At 52.5% G+C, this 20,102-nt stretch overlaps 1 protein-coding gene across 2 annotated transcripts; it reads left to right on the top strand.

Annotated features, from left to right (window-relative positions):
* The first annotated feature begins 7,432 nt into the window (after nt 1-7,432).
* FOXC1 (forkhead box C1) lies at nt 7,433-10,873 on the top strand. Of its 2 annotated transcripts, XM_036026605.1 has the most exons (2): nt 7,433-9,710; nt 9,744-10,873. In XM_036026605.1, the coding sequence occupies exons 1-2, from the start codon at nt 8,474-8,476 to the stop codon at nt 10,121-10,123; spliced, it is 1,617 nt and encodes a 538-aa protein (XP_035882498.1). In that variant the 5' UTR covers nt 7,433-8,473; the 3' UTR covers nt 10,124-10,873. The 2 variants fall into 2 exon arrangements, with proteins under 2 accessions (XP_035882498.1, XP_028369294.1); XM_028513493.2 differs by having other exon boundaries at nt 7,436-10,873.
* Nucleotides 10,874-20,102: the final 9,229 nt, after the last annotated feature.

Below are 20,102 nucleotides of genomic sequence, written 5' to 3'. Positions count from 1 at the left end.
TGGGTCTTCCTGGGAAGATGTGGGAAATCCTGGTGCAGAGGGCCCCCTGGATACCACTGAAGGGTCCAGGACATGATATTGCCCTGTCCCCTGAGAAAAAAGAGTCCCTCGGGCCAGAGACCCCCTTGACCTACACACAAGGGCTGGCTGAGATCTTAGGTCTGCCTCTGGCTCTATACCATAGGCGATCTTTTTCCTATCTCACTACTGGACTTTGGATCAATCTTCCAATCTCAGACCAAGTCCAAGATGAGCAAGAGAGGGGCTCCAAAAAAGGAAGAAAAAGCCCTGCCCCTCTCCATGTCTCCCACTCCCCCCATAAGACACATGACTAAATGCTTCCACTGCCTTAGATACTGGGGCCTTGGTGGGACTTCAAGCTGAGGACCAGGGTGACGTGCTGAGGGAAGGCTGGACTAGAAGTGAGACCTCAGACAAGGTCTCTTCAGTGAGCCTCAGTTTCCCTCTCTGTGTGAAAAGCGTGAGCTCCATGACTGCAGAATAGTCCCCTCACAGTGTCCTGAAGGTGACCCAACCCTGAAACCCAGCTTCTGCTTACCAGTCCCTCCCCCAGCCTGCTTCCTCCTGAATCTTGTGAGGGGAAGACAGTGGAAATGTTCGCGTTTTCTTGCAGGTCCCTAAGCTTTCTTAGCCTGCAAGGTCCTGTCTGTCTAGATCATCTGCAAGCAGGGGCAGGGGTGGAAGATAGGGGTAGGTTCAGGCATGGGGGGTCGGGGGCAGGAGAGAGCATCTCTTTTCCCATTGGCCATATTTCCTGAAGAATCTTCCTTGAGACAACTCAACAGATGGAAAGCCCAGAAGTAGAGTTATCAGATGGCAGTCAAGATGAGAGCAAATGAGTCAGCCAACAGGACCTCTATTAGTTTATTTAGAAATGATTGTGCCCACATGTATAGCATTTTCCTGTACATGTACTTATATCATAATCACTACTGTGAGCATCTGTAGAATATATGTGTGCTAATATACCAGCCCCATGCAAGTATATTTAAACACATACAATAGATCCAAGCATTGATAGGTGGCTATTAGTATTTACCTTCACAAAGATGTCTAGCAAAGGGTATGCTGTTATATATCCAGCTGTTAGAATAATGTTGAACATATACAGCTTCCATACATTTCTTGAATAAATGGATTAATGTACCACTGATCTGAAATACATATTATAACCACTAATACATATTAGTGGTCTCATCTGAAACAGAGATGAGATCACTAATGTTGCTTAATAGTTTAATTTTTCCTTCTCTTAATGGCAAATAAATGATCCACTGTGACACAGCAAAGTAAAATTATGAGGGCTGTGTAATCTTGGGCAAGTTACTTATTCTCTTAAAACTAGTTTCCTCCTACATAAGATGCAGATAATAATATCTACATCAAGGGTCTTGTGAGGATTAAATAAAATGATACTTAAAGCACTTGGCAGAATGACAACCTAAATGCTCCATGCATCTTATTATTATTGTGTCAGGGTCTACGGTTAAGACCAGAGAAATGTATCAAACAGTCACCCTTGGTGAGTATTCACACTTTACCCCAAACCAAGTGTCTGCAGGAGGAGCCAAGCTTTGGGGAGAACAAAGAGCTGTGACATTTGGTGAGTGGAGAGATTTTCTCATTCCAACTGGAGTCTTTGTGACCCCAAGCAAAAGGGGACCTCAATAAAAGTCAATTCTGGATTCGTTTGTCTGTTGTTCTTAATTTATAGTTTAATACTACAGAGCAAGTGCCTTTTTTCTCGTTATATATTTCTTTCTCTTTAATATTCTGCAGAAAATTGCCTCTCTATTTGCTATAGTTTATCTTTTCTTATATCTTAGCTTCCAAACTAAATAGTACTAATCCAAATGCATACCTCTCTGCCGGCCAACATCTAGCCTTGTGTCTGTGTCTACAGTGTATGTAAACATTGGCAAGTCTCTCCGTGGGTAAAGCCACAGTGTGCACTGTTGGTGTTGTCCTATGGTGTCACTGGGGTGTATAAATGAGTGTGGGGGAGTGAGACTGCACTAGCAGCCACCATCACTGCCACTCAGCAGTCCTTTTCTCTAAACTGTTCTTTGGGGGTTAGGTTTTTCATAAGTAAGACTAAGGGGTGGTTAAAAAACAGAAGTACATTTTCCTGGAAACCAGCAGTCTTCATTTGCAACTTTTATTGGCAAACCTGGCTGCCAGTAAATACATTCCTTAGCATCTCCCAGAATGTAATTCACTTGATGAAGTGGCCTTGCTTTTTCTGTAATATGCACATCAATTAAAAGGGGTCGCGTGGAAGGAATGTAGTCAGTGACTAGCTTTCAGTACCAGTCACCTCCAGCTTCAGGCACGAAAATGTCCCTGGTCTGTACCTAGAGCCGGGTTGGTCTCTCCATTGGATTTCACAACCAGACTATTCCAGCTTGGACCCTAGGTAGGTGACAGGGTGTGAAAACAAGAGCCAGTCCCTGCGGGGTCCAACGGCAGCGGCCTGGCCTTCTTCAAGGACCTCTTCCTCAGGAGCGGTTTTCCCAGGGAAGGCTCTAGAAGGTGCAGGCTTGTGGCAACGGAGGGCTCCCACGGCTGCAGAGGCGCACCAGGATGAAGCTGTGGACGGCAGGGGGCGCTCGGAGCCAGAGCAGGGCCCAGTGTCCGCACTTAGAGCGCGGTCTCGAGACCCCGGAGGCCAGGGACTAGCCGAGCACTTGCGCCCCCAGCCAGGTGCTGCGGAGCGGCATCGGGACTTCCAACACACCTTCCCTTCTCTACCCTGAGCTGGGGGGAAGAGACGGGAAGCCTGTTGAGGGCGGAAGAGGCCTAGACCACCAGGCTACCGCTGCCAGCCGCAAGCGCACCGAGGACCAGCTGCCACCCGGGGAGACCTATTGAGCCGAGTCAGCTTGCTGGCCTTGTCCCTGCCCTGAGTGGTGCAAACAGCTGACTCCTGCGAAGCGCCCCACGGCTGTTCCACACAAGGTCCCAGTTGCGCGAGTGCCCGCGCCTTACGCACCACAGGGCCAGCCTTGAGTCCGCGTCCGGTGACACCCGGGGATGTGGTGAGGGACTTCAGAAGAGCACAAGTCTCCGGGGCACTCAAAAGGGAGGGGTCGTCGAGGCTCGGGCTCTTCGAAGGTTGCTCTGGGGCAGGAAGAAGGGCCGGCGGCAGCTCCAGCGTGCGGGGCAGCGGTGAGGCGGGACCGAAACCCAGGGAAGTGCCCGCTGCCGCCGGCAGAACACTAGCCCAGCAATCAGCAAGGTACTGCTGGCTTCACCCCGCCTGCGGTTCCGAAATGCATGTGGGTCTGTCAGTTAATCAAATCCATGCTTCTATCGTGGGTTAGCCACGGCACGTCGGTGCGGGAGGGTGCGCTTTCCACTCCAGCCCAGGAAATGCACCTCTGTCCCCTGACAGTCCACGCCTGCCCGCACCCGCAGTCTCTGTGCGGTGCTAGCCGACTCTGCAGTTTGAGGACCGCAGGGGACCGCGCGACGCGGGCCCCAACTGGGTCCAAGTCGCGAAGCTGGGAGGCAGCGGGACCTCCGTCTCTCCAGGCCCTGGCTTGCGGTTGCGGCCGGGAGTCAGCGGGAGACCTGGGTGGAAATACTTGCAGCGCGTGTGAGCACACACGCACACAACTAGTCCTCCCCTTTACAGACTGTACGCTCGTTCTGGATTAATGAAAAGTGACAGTTCGGATAGCCATGCACTTCTGCCTGGACAAAGAAAGCCCCGAGTCTTTCCTAGTCAGGCACCAAAGTTAAAGATTAACTTCCCGCAAGCCCCGTGGCCCTTCCCTGCTACTCAGCTTGGCTCTGAGCCCCAGAAACGCTCGGGGAAACTGGGGCTTTCCTGCAGTGGGGCGACAGGTGGGTCGACCCGAGGGGATAACCATGAGCAGATGTTGGCACATTCTCTCCCGTGTAAGTGATTAGTGGGACGGCCCGCGTTAGGGACTTGGGAGATGACATTAATTTACCCCATCTTATAAACTTCCCGGGAAGGGTTGCCCCTACGAGGGCAACTATCCAATTAGTGAAATCATGTAGACAGGCAATGTGAATCGCTTTGTCTTTAAAACATAATCGAAAAACAAACCCTCTTATTTATTGTAGGATTTGTTTTTCTACAAAGGAGGGGGATCAATTAGAAGGACTGCCTCTACAGAACTTCTACTCAGAAACCCCCAACTAAGGAGAAGGAAATCGATCTATGCAGTCGGGGTCACCCAGACCTTTGCTCTCCTCCTCCTCCCTTAGCTAAAAAGTCACACCTATGACAAACATTACATGCCAGACTGACTGACAGTTTGATAACGAATAACGGTTTGGGGCACCAGGATATTGTCCTCTACCTCTGGGCTTCTGGTCTACGCAAACGAAGCCATATGGAGAACTATGCCACTTCTCTGAATGGGTCAAATACAACCCACAAACCGAGTGTCCCCAATTGTTTGCGATTTCATTCCAGGAGTTTTAAAGTCGCATTGTCGGGGTAACTGCCTTAATCTTCAACTTCTACTCCGGCTGGAGAAGGGGGGAATGGTAGACGGCTGTGGAACTTCAGTCTCCCCGCTGCGTTTGTAGAACCCCAAGAATTCGCTGCACCGTCCGGAATAGGAGAAGCCCGTTCCCTCATCTTCTGTGCCTGAGGTTCCTGTTACAGCAGATCCTGGGTCAAACACCCGCCCCCCCACCCCCAAGCAAGCTCGCTCACGGGCGTCGTAGCCCCGCCACCGGCTGGCTTCCAGGGTACACCTCGGAGCCAAGGGTTTGCCCACGCAGGAACCGCGGGCAGGGGAGAGGGGTAGGCACGCGGTGGGAACGATTAGGCTGGTCAGCGCTCAGGGGGACGCTGGAAAGTTCCCTAGGGGTCTCCGACAGGGAGGACAGTCGCTGCACCCAGGACTGGGCTGCCGCCCCAGGGCACTCATTTCCTGGACTCGCCTCCTCTCTCCCCCCACCCAATGCCCGACCCTTCTGGACTTGAAAAGGAACTCCTGTCTCCTGGCGATCTGCTTTAATGCACCATCTCCGCCCCCGCCCTTCGACACTCATTCCTTAGATTGTCACCACGTTCCTTCCCGAAACCGGACATTTCTGGGAGTGCTCGCTACATCTCCCCTCCCGGTGTTTTTTCTACTGTAGGGTCCCGGGAGAGCCTTGTCTTAAATATTGTTGTGAAGTCACGCCCTCTCCTCAGAGCTAAGAACCCTATGGTGGGCCCCGGGGATTGTAACCCGGCCTGGCGGGTCAAGGAGGGGATGGGGGTCGGGGGATGGGCCGAGCGACAGTTCCACCAAACATCCATTACCGCTGTCGCCTGCGGGGCATTTCTGCCAATTGAGTCAAGGGTTGCGGGGGTTGAGGGAACGAGTGATTGAACTACCCCGTGAAGTAGGAAAAAAAGGCATCAAAAACTTTAATCTGGACGCAAAAACTTTAGCCCATTCCTCCAAAGACTTCATATCTGCGCCTGAATGTTCACATAACGCCGCTAGCAACAATAATAATTACCTGAAACACAATCAAGCCGTTTACTAGAGGTTTGCTTCCGAGTAAGATTATAAACACAAATGCAAATATCTTTTCCTGGCGAATATCCAGAGCTAAACCAGTGGAAAGTTGATCTTTATAAAACTGCACCCCTCCATCCCTCCCCCCCCACCTCCGTAATCCAGATACAAATTTCACAACGGCCACTTTTATTTCCAAAGCGGGGAGCCCAGACCCTTACAGTTACTCGATTTGCAATTTACATAACAGACTGTTTACACCTCCCGGCTGACAGAGGGAGGGAATGAAGGGAGAGACAGCGGAGCAAGACTGTCTATTGCAAAACCCGGGCCGTTGGCATTTCCCACATTCGGAAAACAAACGAGTCGCTGTCTCTGTTTCTGCCCCGCGCACTGCAAGCACTAGAAACGTGTTTTAAAGACCGAATTCACCGAATGGTGAGTTGTTTAGGGAGAACACTTATTTAACTGGCTTCCAGGCTGCAGCTGGAGCTTCCCATAAAGCCTCAGCCAAAGGAGCTGATTAAGTTAGGGTATAGGACTGGAGGTTGGACACGAATTCATTTTACAAGTGTTGGGGTTTCTACTTCCTCCTTCTCCTGCAAGTGTTTAGGAACCACCTAGTACTGAGCCTCCTGCTGATGAGAGTTTCTTGCAACCAGTCAGCGACTCGGCCTTGCAAGCACTCTGGCAAAGGAGTTTCAGTGGCCCAAAGCGCAAAGCAGGCCAGAAGGCAGAGGCCTCAGGAATCGGAACTTCCGGGCAACCCCCTAGGCTACTTCTAGAAGTAGCAGGTCCTCTTCTCCTATCCAAGAAACATCCATTATGAAAAACAGTATTTTTTTAATGTTCAAGTGTCACGGAGTTGTGCCTGCTACCTAAGTCAGCGCCCTTGACAAGTGAAGCTGCAATTAGAATTTTTGTTCAGGGGAAGCCGAGATTGCAACCGGAAAGCCAAAAGGGGCTCCCAACACGTCTTTGAAGTTAAAGATTGTCAGAAATTGGGGGTGGGTGGGTGTTAAATGCGTCATGCTACTCTTCTTCACAGTTTCCTAAGCTCGTTGGTTTCCTAAGCTTCTAGGTAAAGGATCTAGTGTTCAGTCTCCAGGAGGGTCTTTTCTGGAGTTGCCCAAACGCAGAATCGCGCTGCAAGCAAAGGGAGGCCCATGTCTTTTCTTTTCCTTCGTTTCGTACCCTCTCATTTCTCTTCTCCCTATCCCATCCCAGTCACCCAGAAACCTCACATCTCAGGCGTGTGCACAGGGACATGCCATCTGTACTTATGCCCCTGCAGGTGCGATTCTGAGCATTTCTCCCAAACACCCGTTATCTCTGCTTGCCCGCAGCTCTACCCGTCTGCTTTTAGAGATTGGACTGGGGCGCGTTATCCCCTAGAATTATTTCTTTGCTTCTTGTCATTACACCTGCTAATGTCTCTGAGCCCGCAGCCTGACGACCCCTCCTCTGAGTCCGACCCGGCAAGAAAAGATGTGGGTTGTGAACCTAAAGGACCCCGCAAGCTCCCTGAAGAGCAACTCGGGGAAGCCTCCTGGGTTCAGCGGCTTGCGCCGAAAGCACCCTCGGTCTGCCAAGGGACCTAGGGGGCCGAGGAGCAGGGCTCCCCTCAGTGGGGCGGACACAGCCTACCTGGGCGAACCACTGCCGGCAGCTCCCGGCAAAGCCCCTTTTCCTCCTCTCTTATTTCTACTGAGAGGGGTCGCGGGACGGTGAGGTGGGGTCGACAACTTCTTGTCCACCAGTAACAGGACACGGCAGTGCCCGAGCTCTTAGAACTCTCTGAGTTCAGGCCACGTAAACCTCCAAGTGTGGAGAAACTGGAGACCTCTGTGAACCCAGTGAGTTTAGTGGTCGATCGGGAGGGGAGGGAAGAAGTGGGTAGAAAGGAAAGGTGAGGGGGGAAGGAAGGAAGGGCAGGGAAATCCCGGAGCTGGAGCCAGCCACAGCGGTCAAGGAATGAGGAGAGAGCCAGCGCAACTTAGGGCTCGAAGAGTCGGTGGCGTCTGGGAGCGGTGGACGGAAGAAGGGTCTGTGTGGGGCCCAGGAGGACCCAGAAAATCTGCGAGAACAATGGACGTCCATGCGCAGGGTCCGGGGTGGGAGACAGTGCCTGGCGTCGGTGGTGCGTGGTGCAGGTGGGGCGGACAAGCCGGCTGGCAGCGCAGGCCACGGCTTGGGCGCGAGCGCTGGACCCCGCCGGCCGGCGCGCGTGTGGTCAGCCCCGCGGTCCTCCCGCGGTCCCGCGCGGCCCGGCGGGGTCGGCCTCCAGCTCATTCAGAGGCGGTTCTCGCCTCCCATTGGCTGCTGCCTCTGCGGTGGGGCGGGGCTCCGCTGCCCGGAAAAAAATGTAACTGCGTAAAAAAGTCCTCGCCTGGGTGTCGGATGCTCAAAAGTTCAGAAGTTTTCCAATGCTTCCTTAAGCGGCCCGCGCGCGAGAGACTGAAAAAAAAAAAGGTGACGCGGGGCCCGGGAAGGCGGCCGGCGCGCGGCCCCCCGCCCTGGTGATTTGGCCGCCTTCGCCCGCGGCTCGAGGCAGTCTCCTGGAAGGCGTAGGCAGTGTGGCGAGAAGAGCGCCTTCTTGTTTTTTAGTTCTGGCTTTTTTTTTTTTTTTTTTTTCCCTTTCTCGCCTGGAAGTGGCTCCGCGAATTTCTTCAAGGCCGTCTGTCGCGTCCTGGCCCGGCCCTCTTCCGTAGCACCGATCCCCCTTCGCGGCCAGCGCGGGCCCTAAAGTGGCCGGAGGCGCCCCGCGAGCCAGAGCAAGCGCAGGGAGAGGCCGCGCGCAGCTGGCGGCTCCGGGAGGCGGCCGGACAGCAGCTCCGCGAGGCCCGGACTCGGACTAGGCGGCCGGCGCGGCGCGGCCGACCCGAGCCGAGCGAGGGTGGGGGGCGGCGGGCGACGCGGGGCGGCGGCGGCGGCGGCGGCGGCGGCGAGAGGGGGCCATGCAGGCGCGCTACTCCGTGTCCAGCCCCAACTCCCTGGGAGTGGTGCCCTACCTCGGCGGCGAGCAGAGCTACTACCGCGCGGCGGCGGCGGCGGCCGGGGGCGGCTACACCGCCATGCCGGCCCCCATGAGCGTGTACTCCCACCCCGCGCACGCGGAGCAGTACCCCGGCGGCATGGCCCGCGCCTACGGGCCCTACACGCCGCAGCCGCAGCCCAAGGACATGGTGAAGCCGCCCTACAGCTACATCGCTCTCATTACCATGGCCATCCAGAACGCCCCGGACAAGAAGATCACCCTCAATGGCATCTACCAGTTCATCATGGACCGCTTCCCCTTCTACCGGGACAATAAACAGGGCTGGCAGAACAGCATCCGCCACAACCTCTCGCTCAACGAGTGCTTCGTCAAGGTGCCCCGCGACGACAAGAAACCGGGCAAGGGCAGCTACTGGACGCTGGACCCGGACTCGTACAACATGTTCGAGAACGGCAGCTTCCTGCGGCGGCGGCGGCGCTTCAAGAAGAAGGACGCCGTGAAGGACAAGGAGGAGAAGGACCGGCTGCACCTCAAGGAGCCGCCGCCGCCGCCGCCCGGCCGCCAGCCTCCGCCCGCGCCCCCGGAGCAGACCGACGGCGCCGCGCCCGGACCGCAGCCGCCGCCCGTGCGTATCCAGGACATCAAAACCGAGAACGGTACGTGCCCCTCGCCGCCCCAGCCCCTGTCCCCGGCCGCCGCCCTGGGCAGCGGCAGTGCCGCCGCGGTGCCCAAAATCGAAAGCCCCGACAGCAGCAGCAGCAGCCTGTCGAGCGGGAGCAGTCCCCCGGGCAGCCTGTCGTCCGCGCGGCCACTGAGCCTGGACGGCGCCGAGTCCGCCCCACCGCCACCGCCCGCGCAGCCGGCGCCGCAGCCGCACCACAGCCAGGGCTTCAGCGTGGACAACATCATGACGTCTCTGCGGGGGTCGCCTCAGGGCGCCGCGGCGGAGCTCAGCTCCGGCCTCCTGGCCTCGGCGGCCGGGTCCTCCCGCACCGGCCTCGCACCCTCGCTGGCGCTCGGCGCCTACTCTCCTGGCCAGAGCTCCCTCTACAGCTCCCCCTGCAGCCAGAGCTCCAGCGCCGGCAGCTCCGGAGGGGGCGGTGGCGGCGGCAGCGGGGGCGGCAGCGCAGGGAGCACCGGGACCTACCACTGCAACCTGCAGGCCATGAGCTTATACGCGGCCGGGGAACGCGGCGGCCACTTGCAGGGCGCTCCCGGGGGTGCTGGCAGCTCAGCCGTGGACGACCCCCTACCGGACTACTCTCTGCCCCCGGTCACCAGCAGCAGCTCCTCCTCCCTGAGTCACGGCAGCGGCCAGGAGGCCGGCCACCACCCTGCAGCCCACCAAGGTCGCCTCACCTCGTGGTACCTGAACCAAGCGGGCGGTGACCTGGGCCATCTGGCCAGTGCTGCGGCGGCTGCGGCGGCGGCGGGCTACCCCGGCCAGCAGCAGAACTTCCACTCTGTGCGGGAGATGTTCGAGTCACAGAGGATCGGCTTGAACAACTCTCCGGTGAACGGGAATAGTAGTTGTCAGATGGCCTTCCCTTCCAGCCAGTCTCTCTACCGCACGTCCGGGGCTTTCGTCTATGACTGTAGCAAGTTTTGACACCCCTTCCACCTCAAAGCCGAACTGAATCGAACCCCAGAGCAGGAACAGCCCAAAAAACCATCAATGCAAAATCGAAACCGAAAAATAATCCAGTTTTTTAAATCTTGAAAAACATTCACCAAACCAGCGAACAGCGAACAGAATCCCTCCAAAAGTTCAACTCACCAGCACACACACAAAAAAAACACTATTTTTTTAAAGATTAATTCAGAGCCACCTCCACTTTGCCTTATCTAAATAAACAAAACCGTAAACCATTTTACAAAGACAGCAAAATCATGGTTTATTAAAGGACAGTGTTACCGCAGATAACACGTAAGTTTCTTCTTGCTTTTCAGAGAGCACGCTTTCCTTTTCCTTCTCTCCCGTTCCCTTACCCTTTTCCTTCCTTCACCTCTCACCTGTAAAATACTATTTTATCCTATGTTGAAAGGAGGGGGAAGTCCCCGTGTGTGGAAATCGCTTTCTTTTTATTCATGGACTTGTTTTAAAATGTAAATTTCAACATAGTAATTTATTTTTAATTTGTAGTTGGATGTCGTGGACCAAACGCCAGAAAGTGTTTCCAAAATCTGACGTTAAATTACCTGAAACTTACATTGTGCCTTTTTTTCATTATAAAAAGGGAAACTGTATTAATCTTATTCTATCATCTTTTTTCTTTTTGTTGAACATATTCATTGTTTGTTTATTAATAAATTACCATTCAGTTTGAATGATGCCTTTATGTCTGGATACTTTAATGCAGTCTTAATTATTATAAGAAAAAAATTTCAGAGATTAAAACACAACAAATTACTTATTTGCCTTCTGAATCTCTGAAAAATGGAGAAAACTATTTCTTGTCAGATTTCACATAAAAGTCTTTTTTGGTCTAGTTTTTTCCCTGCAGCATCTCCTGCAAAATGTACTATATAGTCAGCTTGCTTTGTGGCTAGAAAAAGCATATTTTCCTAAACAGATCTGCGTTGTTATAGACATAAATATATTTTCTCAGTAACGGCAGAACTTGATTTGGGAATTGTTAGCCCATGAATCTTTACCACAGCGATACCTGTGTACAGAGAGAGGTAGATGTGCCTCTAGATATACAGAGAAATATTTGGCCTGTGTAGCACATAAAAAATTGGGATGTGTATTATACATCCTTGTTAACCAAATGCTGGATATTGTTTTCCTATTTTTTCACTGCTTTATGAAAAAGGAAATATAAACCATGCAAATGTATATAATTCACCCACATTTACAATCCATCCTGTGTTATGTAGAAGGATTGAATTTTTTAAAAAATGTACTGTGGGTTGGAAAGGGAAGTTTAATCTTTGGTGAACTTAGAAGATATGTGTGTAGAACACTTATATTTGAAAAAGATTTAAGGGTATAAGAAGGAAGGAGAGAAGTGAACATTTTAGTCTAGGGTAGTTTCTTTCCAATCCAATTTTTCTTGCTAATTTACAGTTAAACCTAGGGGGCAATCGGATTGGCCCTCCCCCTTTGTAAATAACCCAGGAAATGTAATAAATTCATTATCTTAGAGTGATCAGCCCTGTCAATCAGACTTTGGGGAGATGGCAATTTGATTACAGACATTCAGGGCCTTTTAGTTTGTTTTCAAGATAATACAGTTTCCTGCTATCTGCCGCTCCTATCTAGAGGCAACACTTAGCAGTAATTGCTGTTGCTTGTTGTCAAAATTTGATCATTGTTAAAGGATTGCTGCAAATAAATACACTCTAATTTCAGTCAAAAACTGCTTTACGTGGCCTCTGATTTACTCGGGTCTTCTTTGCTCAGAGTCGTAACCTAATAGCCAGGGAAGAATGCTGCGGCCCACAGCACGGGTGTCTCCTTGGGTCAAGTCGGCAGAAACGGGCCTCCCTGCAGCTCAGTGAACTTCTAGCAGCGCTAGGTCCTGGGACTGCCGCGAGCTTCCTTGGGTCCCCCCGCTCCCCTCTATGGGTGGGTTGGTGAAGGGAAAGAATCCATTGACAAAGATCGCAAAGTTTGTGCATTGGTCCACTTATGCGAGCCGAGCGTGGAGCCGGGGTTTAAGGACAAAGGGTCCGGTGGCCTGAGCTGCGTTGTCTAGGCCTGGAAGGAAAGTGGCAGCAGGTGACCAAATGAGCCAGTCCTTTCGGACTGGGTGACCAATCCTCAGACCCACCCGGCAGCTCGGGCAGCCTGAGACGGTTCTCTTTCCGACAAGCCGGGTTCAACTTTTTAGAACGCGACATGGCGAGTGCAGACTTGCGGCCCACCGCGGGCTTTCCGGGGGGCGTTTCTCGCGGCCCGACGCTGGACTCCGGACGCGGCTCCCGGACTGTAGGCTTTTCAGCTAATTAGCTGTAATTACCCGCCGCAGCCCCGCCAGGCTTGTTTGTGTTTGGAGCTACTTCCTACCCCCACGTCGCCCCCGCCCCGCCCCTTCCCTGGCTCCTTGTTGCCTCCCCCCCGAAACCGGTTGTTTGGGGAGAAGAATAGAGCCCAGGACCTCGGCCGGGCGTAGGGGTTGGAGCGTAGGTGCCGGGAAAACCGCGTTGGTGGGAAGGTAGCAAAGGGCAGAGGTGTGTGTGGGAAGGCAGAGGGCTCTGGTCCTTACCGTCGCGCCGTGGGGACAGCAGCGCTTCCCGTTTACACTCTTTCCTCGCCTTTGTTTTGAAGACACACTTGTGTTTAGGAACTCAGCCTGGGTGGAAAGGTCACAGGTACTCCATTGTTCCCAGGTGTCAGGCCTCCCCGCACCAGCCTGCAGCCTGGACAACCACAGGTTTGCAGGAGCACCTCTCAGCCCGCGCCCCTCGGCCTGGCCGCACGGACCTTCTCGGTCCAGCGCTGGGACCTGAGGCGGCCTCCCCGGCAGGGATGCATCCTCGCAGTGTGTGAGGTCGGTTGACGGAGGCCACAAATCACTTGGCAGTGGCCCGAACAGGATTTGCTCAGCCTAAAGGACTGAACGCGAGAGGCGTGCAGGCAGGCAGCAGGTTCGGAGTGTTAAGGGTCCAAATGCCGGTGACCCTCAGTATCTCCTCCGACTTCGGATTTGTGGCCCCAGGGCATCGCGGCTACAGCCAGCCCCGAGCCTAGGCCCAGCCTGGCCCTTGAGAACTGGACCGCACATCCCTGAGTGGTGGGCTGCGGTGCGGGGGGCGGGGCCGTCTGGCCCCGGGGACAGAGAGGCCAGCGCGCCGGGAGCGGGGGCTGGAATGGACGCTATGAGTGAGTTCTTCCCGGTCCCGCCAGAATGGGGAGTGGGCTTTGGGTGCCCCTTGTTCCTTCTTCCTGGGTCTGGAGTCTTTGTGGTTGGACCAAGAACAGGGTATGAATGTGGTGATCTGGTTTCAGTGGTCAGAGAAGAGACCCTGGCCCACAGCTCCTGACAACGTTTCAGTGCCTGCGGGGGGGAAGGCTTCTTAGCAGTCATTTTTGCCCTCTTGGATTCCAGCGTTTGAAAATTAGGTATGGAAGACATGTGTGTCCATGAAGGTGCTTGTGTTATACATATATAACAAAGATAGTTATTTCTAGATGGTTGCCTATGTTTGAATGGAAGGTCCGAAACTCTACAAATTATTCTGATTTTTAAAACCACATATGTAATGGTTTTTGGTATCACTATATTTGCATTTGAATTCTCATCCAATTTAAGAAAAACTAATCCTTGCCAACCATATTTAACCTGGGAGAGCTACTTATTTCTTAGTGGTTTTCACGTTTGACCTGTACTTTTTGAGCAATAAGGATCTTTTGTTTTTTTCTGTAAGATATTCTAAGAAAACTTCTTCATATTTTAACTAACACAGTACATTTTGAAATTAGCCTGAGACACCAGGCAGGACCCAGTGATGGTGACTTGGCTAATTTTGAAATGAGCCTCTGTAGAAGGCTTTAGGATAGCATTTTGTCCTTGATGCAGCAGTGGTCACATTTATTTTCTTAGTAGTTTCTACCATGAGCAAGGAAATGCCGGCATAGTACATACCCTCTGAAAGCTTGCATTCGGCATGTACTATGTCTAGTGGGGATGCATACTGTTTCCAAAGTCTGTAGTTTCCAGGCCTTTTTTCACCAGACTGCATGCAAACAGCATGCATTTTACAACTTATCATTTCACAGAGTTTGTCATTAATAATCGATGTTTGCAGAGGAATAAAGATCGATTGTGCTGGTGGCCCATAAGTTCTTGGCTGTTTCCTGTGGGGTCAGAAACAGGGGTCAGGAAACAAGAGTGCCTTATAGCCCTATGGGCTCCCCTGAACTTTGATAGGTGAAGAGGGGACAGAAGATCTTTTCTCTGGCACCCAGTTCCCTAGAAAGGAGTGTTAGTTTTTAAGGTGGAAGGCCATTTATTTTGTTCTTAATGGTACAAACTCCATAGAGGTCCTGAACCCACTGCTGGCCCAGGTTGCTTGGACAGACAGCCCGAGAAGGCCCAGAGACATCCATAGAGGATCCAGGCTTTGGATACTAGTGGTTTCCCTAGCTGTTAGTGGCACCTGAAGCAAGCCTGGCTGGAAAGACGATTGCTTTCTACCTCCACGCCATATCTTGGAGTTCCTTGGGGAGGGGTACAATTTGCTTCTGAGTCCAGTTCCCATCACTGGATCCTTCCTGGCATATCAGGGCATTCTCTTCAGACTCCTCTAGGCTCATTTCAGAGCCGGTTTGTGAAGCCATTAGCTCTTCCCACCCAGTCATAAACAAATGTCACGTTAGGGGCAAGATTGATGGTGGCCATGTAATAAAGCTGGCCAGGCAGAATACATTCTTGCTGGGCAGTCATTCTTCAGCCAGCGGAGAGCTTTAGGGGGAGGCAGGGAGAAAAGGAATCAAGAGACTTTATCAGAGTGTTCACCCCATCAAGTTGTGGGAAGCAGGGGCTAGAGAGCAGGCTAGCCCTAAGCGCAGGAGAGCTCCCAATGAGCAAAGCCTAATCTATTCAGTGGCCACAGGCATGGAAAAACCCACTGAGATTTGCCATGGAACCCTAAATGCCAGCTTCAGAAACCCCACTTTTCTGAAAGCTCCTGTTTCAATTTATAATGAGGCCAAGAGTTTCCTTGCAAAGAGCTTTTATTAATGGTCTTTCTTTAGTATTTGGGCTCTATATTCACAGGCAGAACTTTCATGGCCTGATATCTTACTTCATCTCCCCTTTTTGAGTGAGAATCCAATATAATCATTAAATTTTGTGTCTCTTTGTGCCTCTATCCCTCTGTCCCCCTCTTTATACCTGTCAATTTTGCTCACAACTTTTTCTCCCAACCCCACTGTAAAAGGCCTTGAGGACCTGAGGTTTCTCCTGGTTGTCTCCACTCCAGCTGAGCCCACTCCCTGGTGGCCCAGATGCTGAGCCCTTTGGGTGACGGGCCTGATGCAGGGGAGCAGAGCTTACTCCCAGTCCTCAGGAAGACCTGGTACATAAGGGAGAAGGACTGGCAGGTTCCAGGTCTGAGTCAGGTTGGGAAAGAAGCAATACTGAAATAAATTCCAGCTCCAAAATCCATCCAGAAGAATGAAAGCCCCTTCTCCACGATGTTCTAAATGTGATTAGGAGTGGAAAATTGAGCAAAATGTACCATGTCCACTTCATTGGAAATCAAAATATGGCCTAGAGAGCATAAGGCCTGACTTAGGACCTTTGTTTTGCCCCTTTCCCATCAAACCCTGGCTCAAAAGAAACCCTCTGTTTTATATTATTTTTTTTGTTTACTTGATTTTTTCCTTCACTGATTTCTAATTTGCAGCATATTGAGCATATTATGAGAGATGCAGTGGGATCTGGAATTTCCTTGCCTATAGGCTGGGGTCTTCCGAACAAGAGAGAAGGGCGGAGCTTCCACCGGAAACAGCCCAAGAGGAGAGGAGGTTCTGCATGGTCCTGCAGGGCCTGGCATTGCTTCCAGCTCATAATAATATTCTCCCACCTGGGGTTAGGAGGGCGACCCCAGAAATCTCAGTCAGGGTTGCTTCTCCAGGCCTCTTGCTCTTCCAGATGGCACCTCCCTCTGTTCTCCCAAAGAGCATCTTTTGTCTCTGGTTCAATTTTGGGTTTCTCCAAGCCCACCAGCTAGCACTGCTGGTCTTTTGGACTATACTGCCCATCCTCTTCTCCAGGCTGTCTCTTCAGGTTGCTGCTAGGGAGACTCTGTAGGCTGCTCATTGCCCAGTAAGTCAACACAATTTGGTGCTACTTGGGTGGGCAAGGGAGTGCAATTTTTGAACCTAGGGAGTGAGCAGTAGGTGGAAAGCCAGGGCCAGGCTGTGGGGCCTCCCCATTGACCTGAGTGGTGGGAGTCCAGTAGGAACTAGGGACAGGGAGGGGCTCTTTGGATACTCAAGACTGGAAGTTGGGGACTGAAAGAGTTTGATTTATGGCTTTGAGGACACTATAGATTGAGGAGAGGCCTTATCTTTGCCATTACCCCAGGGGAAAAGGAGGAAAACCAACACATTTGGTACCATTAACTCTTACGGCCTCCACATTTCCTTAAGTATAAAAGCAGGTCATTGGTGCTGAAGTCTCGTCGGCGTCTTGTTAATGGTATAGATGTGAAACCAGACAGGATGGAGAGCACGTGTTTAGGCAATGTCAGATTCCTAAAAATCTGCCAGTAGAGGAAAAACGAAAACTCTATCCTCCTAGTGGAGCAAAATCGGCATCCCCAACGGTGCACAGAGCAGACGCCTGTCTCCGGAGCTTCTCATACGGGGCTGGCGTCGGTTCACCCAGATAGTCCTCAGTGCCTCTGGGGCCTTTCTGGAGCTTGCTCCAGGGGCCAGAGCTTTCTTGCGATTCCAAAGAGGATTTTATTATGCACAAATGACACCCGCCGACAATCGCCAAGCCTCAAAGCTGGCTTTTTGGGTTACAACTAGAGGAGGGGTGTGGGCTAGCCTGTGCGTGAAGGTGCCTTCTGAGCCTCAGTCCTCAGTGGCTGGAGGAGAGACGGGGAATATAGCCCCACCGTTATTCCCACAGCCAAGGGTTATCTATCTAGGTGCTAGAAATTCCCGGAGAGAAGTTGGCGGGGTGATGCCCCAGGTCACCAGTCCCAGTTCCCTGGGGGGCTTCCTGCACGCCCACTCCCACTTTCGCTCTGGTTCCACGGAATATCAGGAAGGTGCAAGGCAACGATTTACAGTAAGTGTTTGGTGACCGGAAAATAACGTGACTTTGCTCTGCATTTGCCAGCTGGTCCCTGGGGCGGGACTGTCCTCCGACTCAGTCCCCAGGAAACAGTCTGTGGAGGCAGGGCCTTGGGGTGCCGAAGGGATAACACCTCCCTCTCTTCCTGGCGCTGCCGGGGAGAAGTGGCACAACAGGAAAGCCTCACCAGGAGGCCCTTCCCAAGCGGCTTCCTCACCATAAAAAGTCAGACTCCCGCCGAGGTCCTGACCTCTTCCAAATATATATTCCCTCGTCCTGGGCCAGCAGCTCAGGCCCAGGCCACGCGCTGTACGACTTCCCCTCTCAGGCCCGCAGGGCCCAGGGTCTCCTGTCAGATCGGCAGCAGTCTGGGATCCCTAGTTACAGTTTTCTCCCCCAGGTCACCCAAGCTCTTGTTCTTTGGCCCTTAGGCTTCTGAGTGTCCATCCCCGGGTGCACCCTGAGTGCACCGGCGCATTAGTGAGTCCAGGACTACAACTGTGGAGAGTTTCTTTCCCTTCTTAACATTTATTTCTCCATCACCTCCAAAGATCCCTGCGGGTGCGCCTGGGTGGGGAGGGTGAAGCTGTCGGCGCTCCTACACGTGCGCGGGTGGTCGAGCCCAGCTAGGGCGGCAGGACACGAGGCGGGCGCATGCGCACGCAGGGCGCCCTGCAATCCCCAGCAGCCGAGGGTCCCAACAGCCCGGCCTCCTCTGTCCCGGTGGAAGCTTGCAAGTTGGGAGCCCTAGAGACTCACCGGGGGACTCAGAGCTAGTGAGCTGGGTACGCTGGCCAGCCTAGGTCTTCGCAGCTGTGGTCGGGGCTCTGTCTCACACCAGCAAAGCGGTCCCAGTGCCTGCGGCCTTGAGTGAGGGGCGTGCACACAGGAGGGCATCTCGGCCTCCTAGTTTAAAGATCAAAAGGGGAAGCTGAGAACTGGGCGTCCAGGGCGTCAGCTGTGTGTGACCCCTGACCTTGGAGGAAGGGCGGGAGACACGGAATAGGCTGCGGGGCCTGGGGTCAGCCCACGGTCGGTCGGCCTCCTAGCCGAGATTCTGGCAGAGGAAATGGTTGAGGGCAAAGTGAAGCCCTGCCGTCGTATTCGTAAAGGGGCCTTGGAAGGTTTTCAGGGATGGAGCGCACGCTGGGGGAGCTAGGGCCAGAGCTGCAGGAAGCTCCACAGCTAGGGCCTGAGGGAGGGAGCGGTGGCCTCCCAGGCTCAGCGAGATGGCCAGAGGTTCAGTCACGGGTAGTAATCCTAATGGCACACTCCCTCAAAATGTGCTCCCGTGGCTCAGGGTGTGTACCGGGAGGGAGGGAGGCTGGGAGGTAGCGGGGGTGATCTTGGCTTCAAGCCTGCTTGGGACAGGGCAGCAGCACCCCGATGACTCCCTTGTGTTGTAAAAGGACTCTGTGGAGCTACAGAGGGGAAACCCCTGACTGCGGAGGGTAAGCCAGCCTCCAGAAAGGCTTTATGTCCCTGTTGTCGCTGGTGTTTGTGAAAATTCTCGACATCCCCAGTGATTAAAACACAATGTTGGGAGGTGCCAGTGGCATCCCAGAACGTATAGATCTGATTGTAAGATACGTGCACACACACATACACATACAGTCTTTTTGTAAAACCCAGTGGGGGCTCTCCTCATGCCATCATCTACTGAAGGCTGCAGTGCAGGTTCTGAAAAATCCGTAAGTGTGACTGGACTTGCTGGAATACATCTTAAAACTGACAATGCCTGGTTGGAATTCCCGTATACAAACAAGATGCCTGGGGTGCTCTGAGGCTTTTCCTTGGGGTTTAGAATGTTATTTGTAAACAATAAGTTTAGGGATATTTTGAAGTAAAATTTCAGTGTTGTCTCTTCCTATGTATGACCTTCAATAACGCAGGGAAGATCTCATTTGCCAGCAGCCCACCAGTGCGGCCAAGGGTTCTACCAAATCTTGTGCTAGTTTCCTGGAGAATCGTCACAGACCGAAATCGAGTTTCTGAAAGGGTCCTCTTGCATGTAGCCATTGTCTTCCAAGCACTTTAGCACTTCCCCTAAAGGTCAGGGTGGGCCTTTGCTTCTAAATAGCTGTAAAGGTGCCTCAGGTTTATTATGCCTGACCTAGCTCCCTCTTAATTCCTCAAAGACAAAGGGCAGCAGATGTAGCCCGCAACAGAGTCTGGCAGGCAAGTGGGATGGAAAGTGGTGCGGCTGTGTGGCCCCTTGTATCTGTGCACCTTGTTGCTCATCTGGGGCACAAATTCAGCATTTGACTGCTTTGCTATTATATGAGTGTACTGAAAATTTAACTTTCTTAGTTTTTAACTTTAAAAAAATCGAGGTGGAACATATTTTACCACATCTAAAACGAATAGCCAAAGCTGGCACAGCAGAAAAAAAGGGAAAATAAGTTCACTGAAATTGGGCTGAGATTTAAGATACAAGAATTGTCTTGAAGAATGTCCAAATGAAATTCACAGCACAGAAAACACAGAAATAAATTCATTTTCTTTTTCTCCTTTTAAATACACACAGTGAGGCCCAGGAGCCAAATGACTCCCCGTTCCCTGCCCCCCATTGAGGGTTCAGGAATAGAAAGAAGGTTGCAACCAAAAAATATTTTTTGTGTCCTTCAAAAAGTAACTCTCCAGGCCATTTTGAGAAGAATAATTTAGCATTATGATTTCACTGGCGTTCCATTAAACCCCTACCTAGAATCTCTGCTGTTCTTCACTGAAGAGCTTATTATGTCTTTAGGCTATTAAGCCCCAACACACTGAATTAAATGGTCTATTGAAAGCCCTAGAGCCCCTAGAACAGTCTCTATGCCTGGGTAT

This window comes from Phyllostomus discolor, chromosome 5, assembly GCF_004126475.2.
Source record: "Phyllostomus discolor isolate MPI-MPIP mPhyDis1 chromosome 5, mPhyDis1.pri.v3, whole genome shotgun sequence".
NCBI classification, from domain to species: domain Eukaryota; kingdom Metazoa; phylum Chordata; class Mammalia; order Chiroptera; family Phyllostomidae; genus Phyllostomus; species Phyllostomus discolor.
This window is presented reverse-complemented; position numbering and strand designations above follow the sequence as displayed.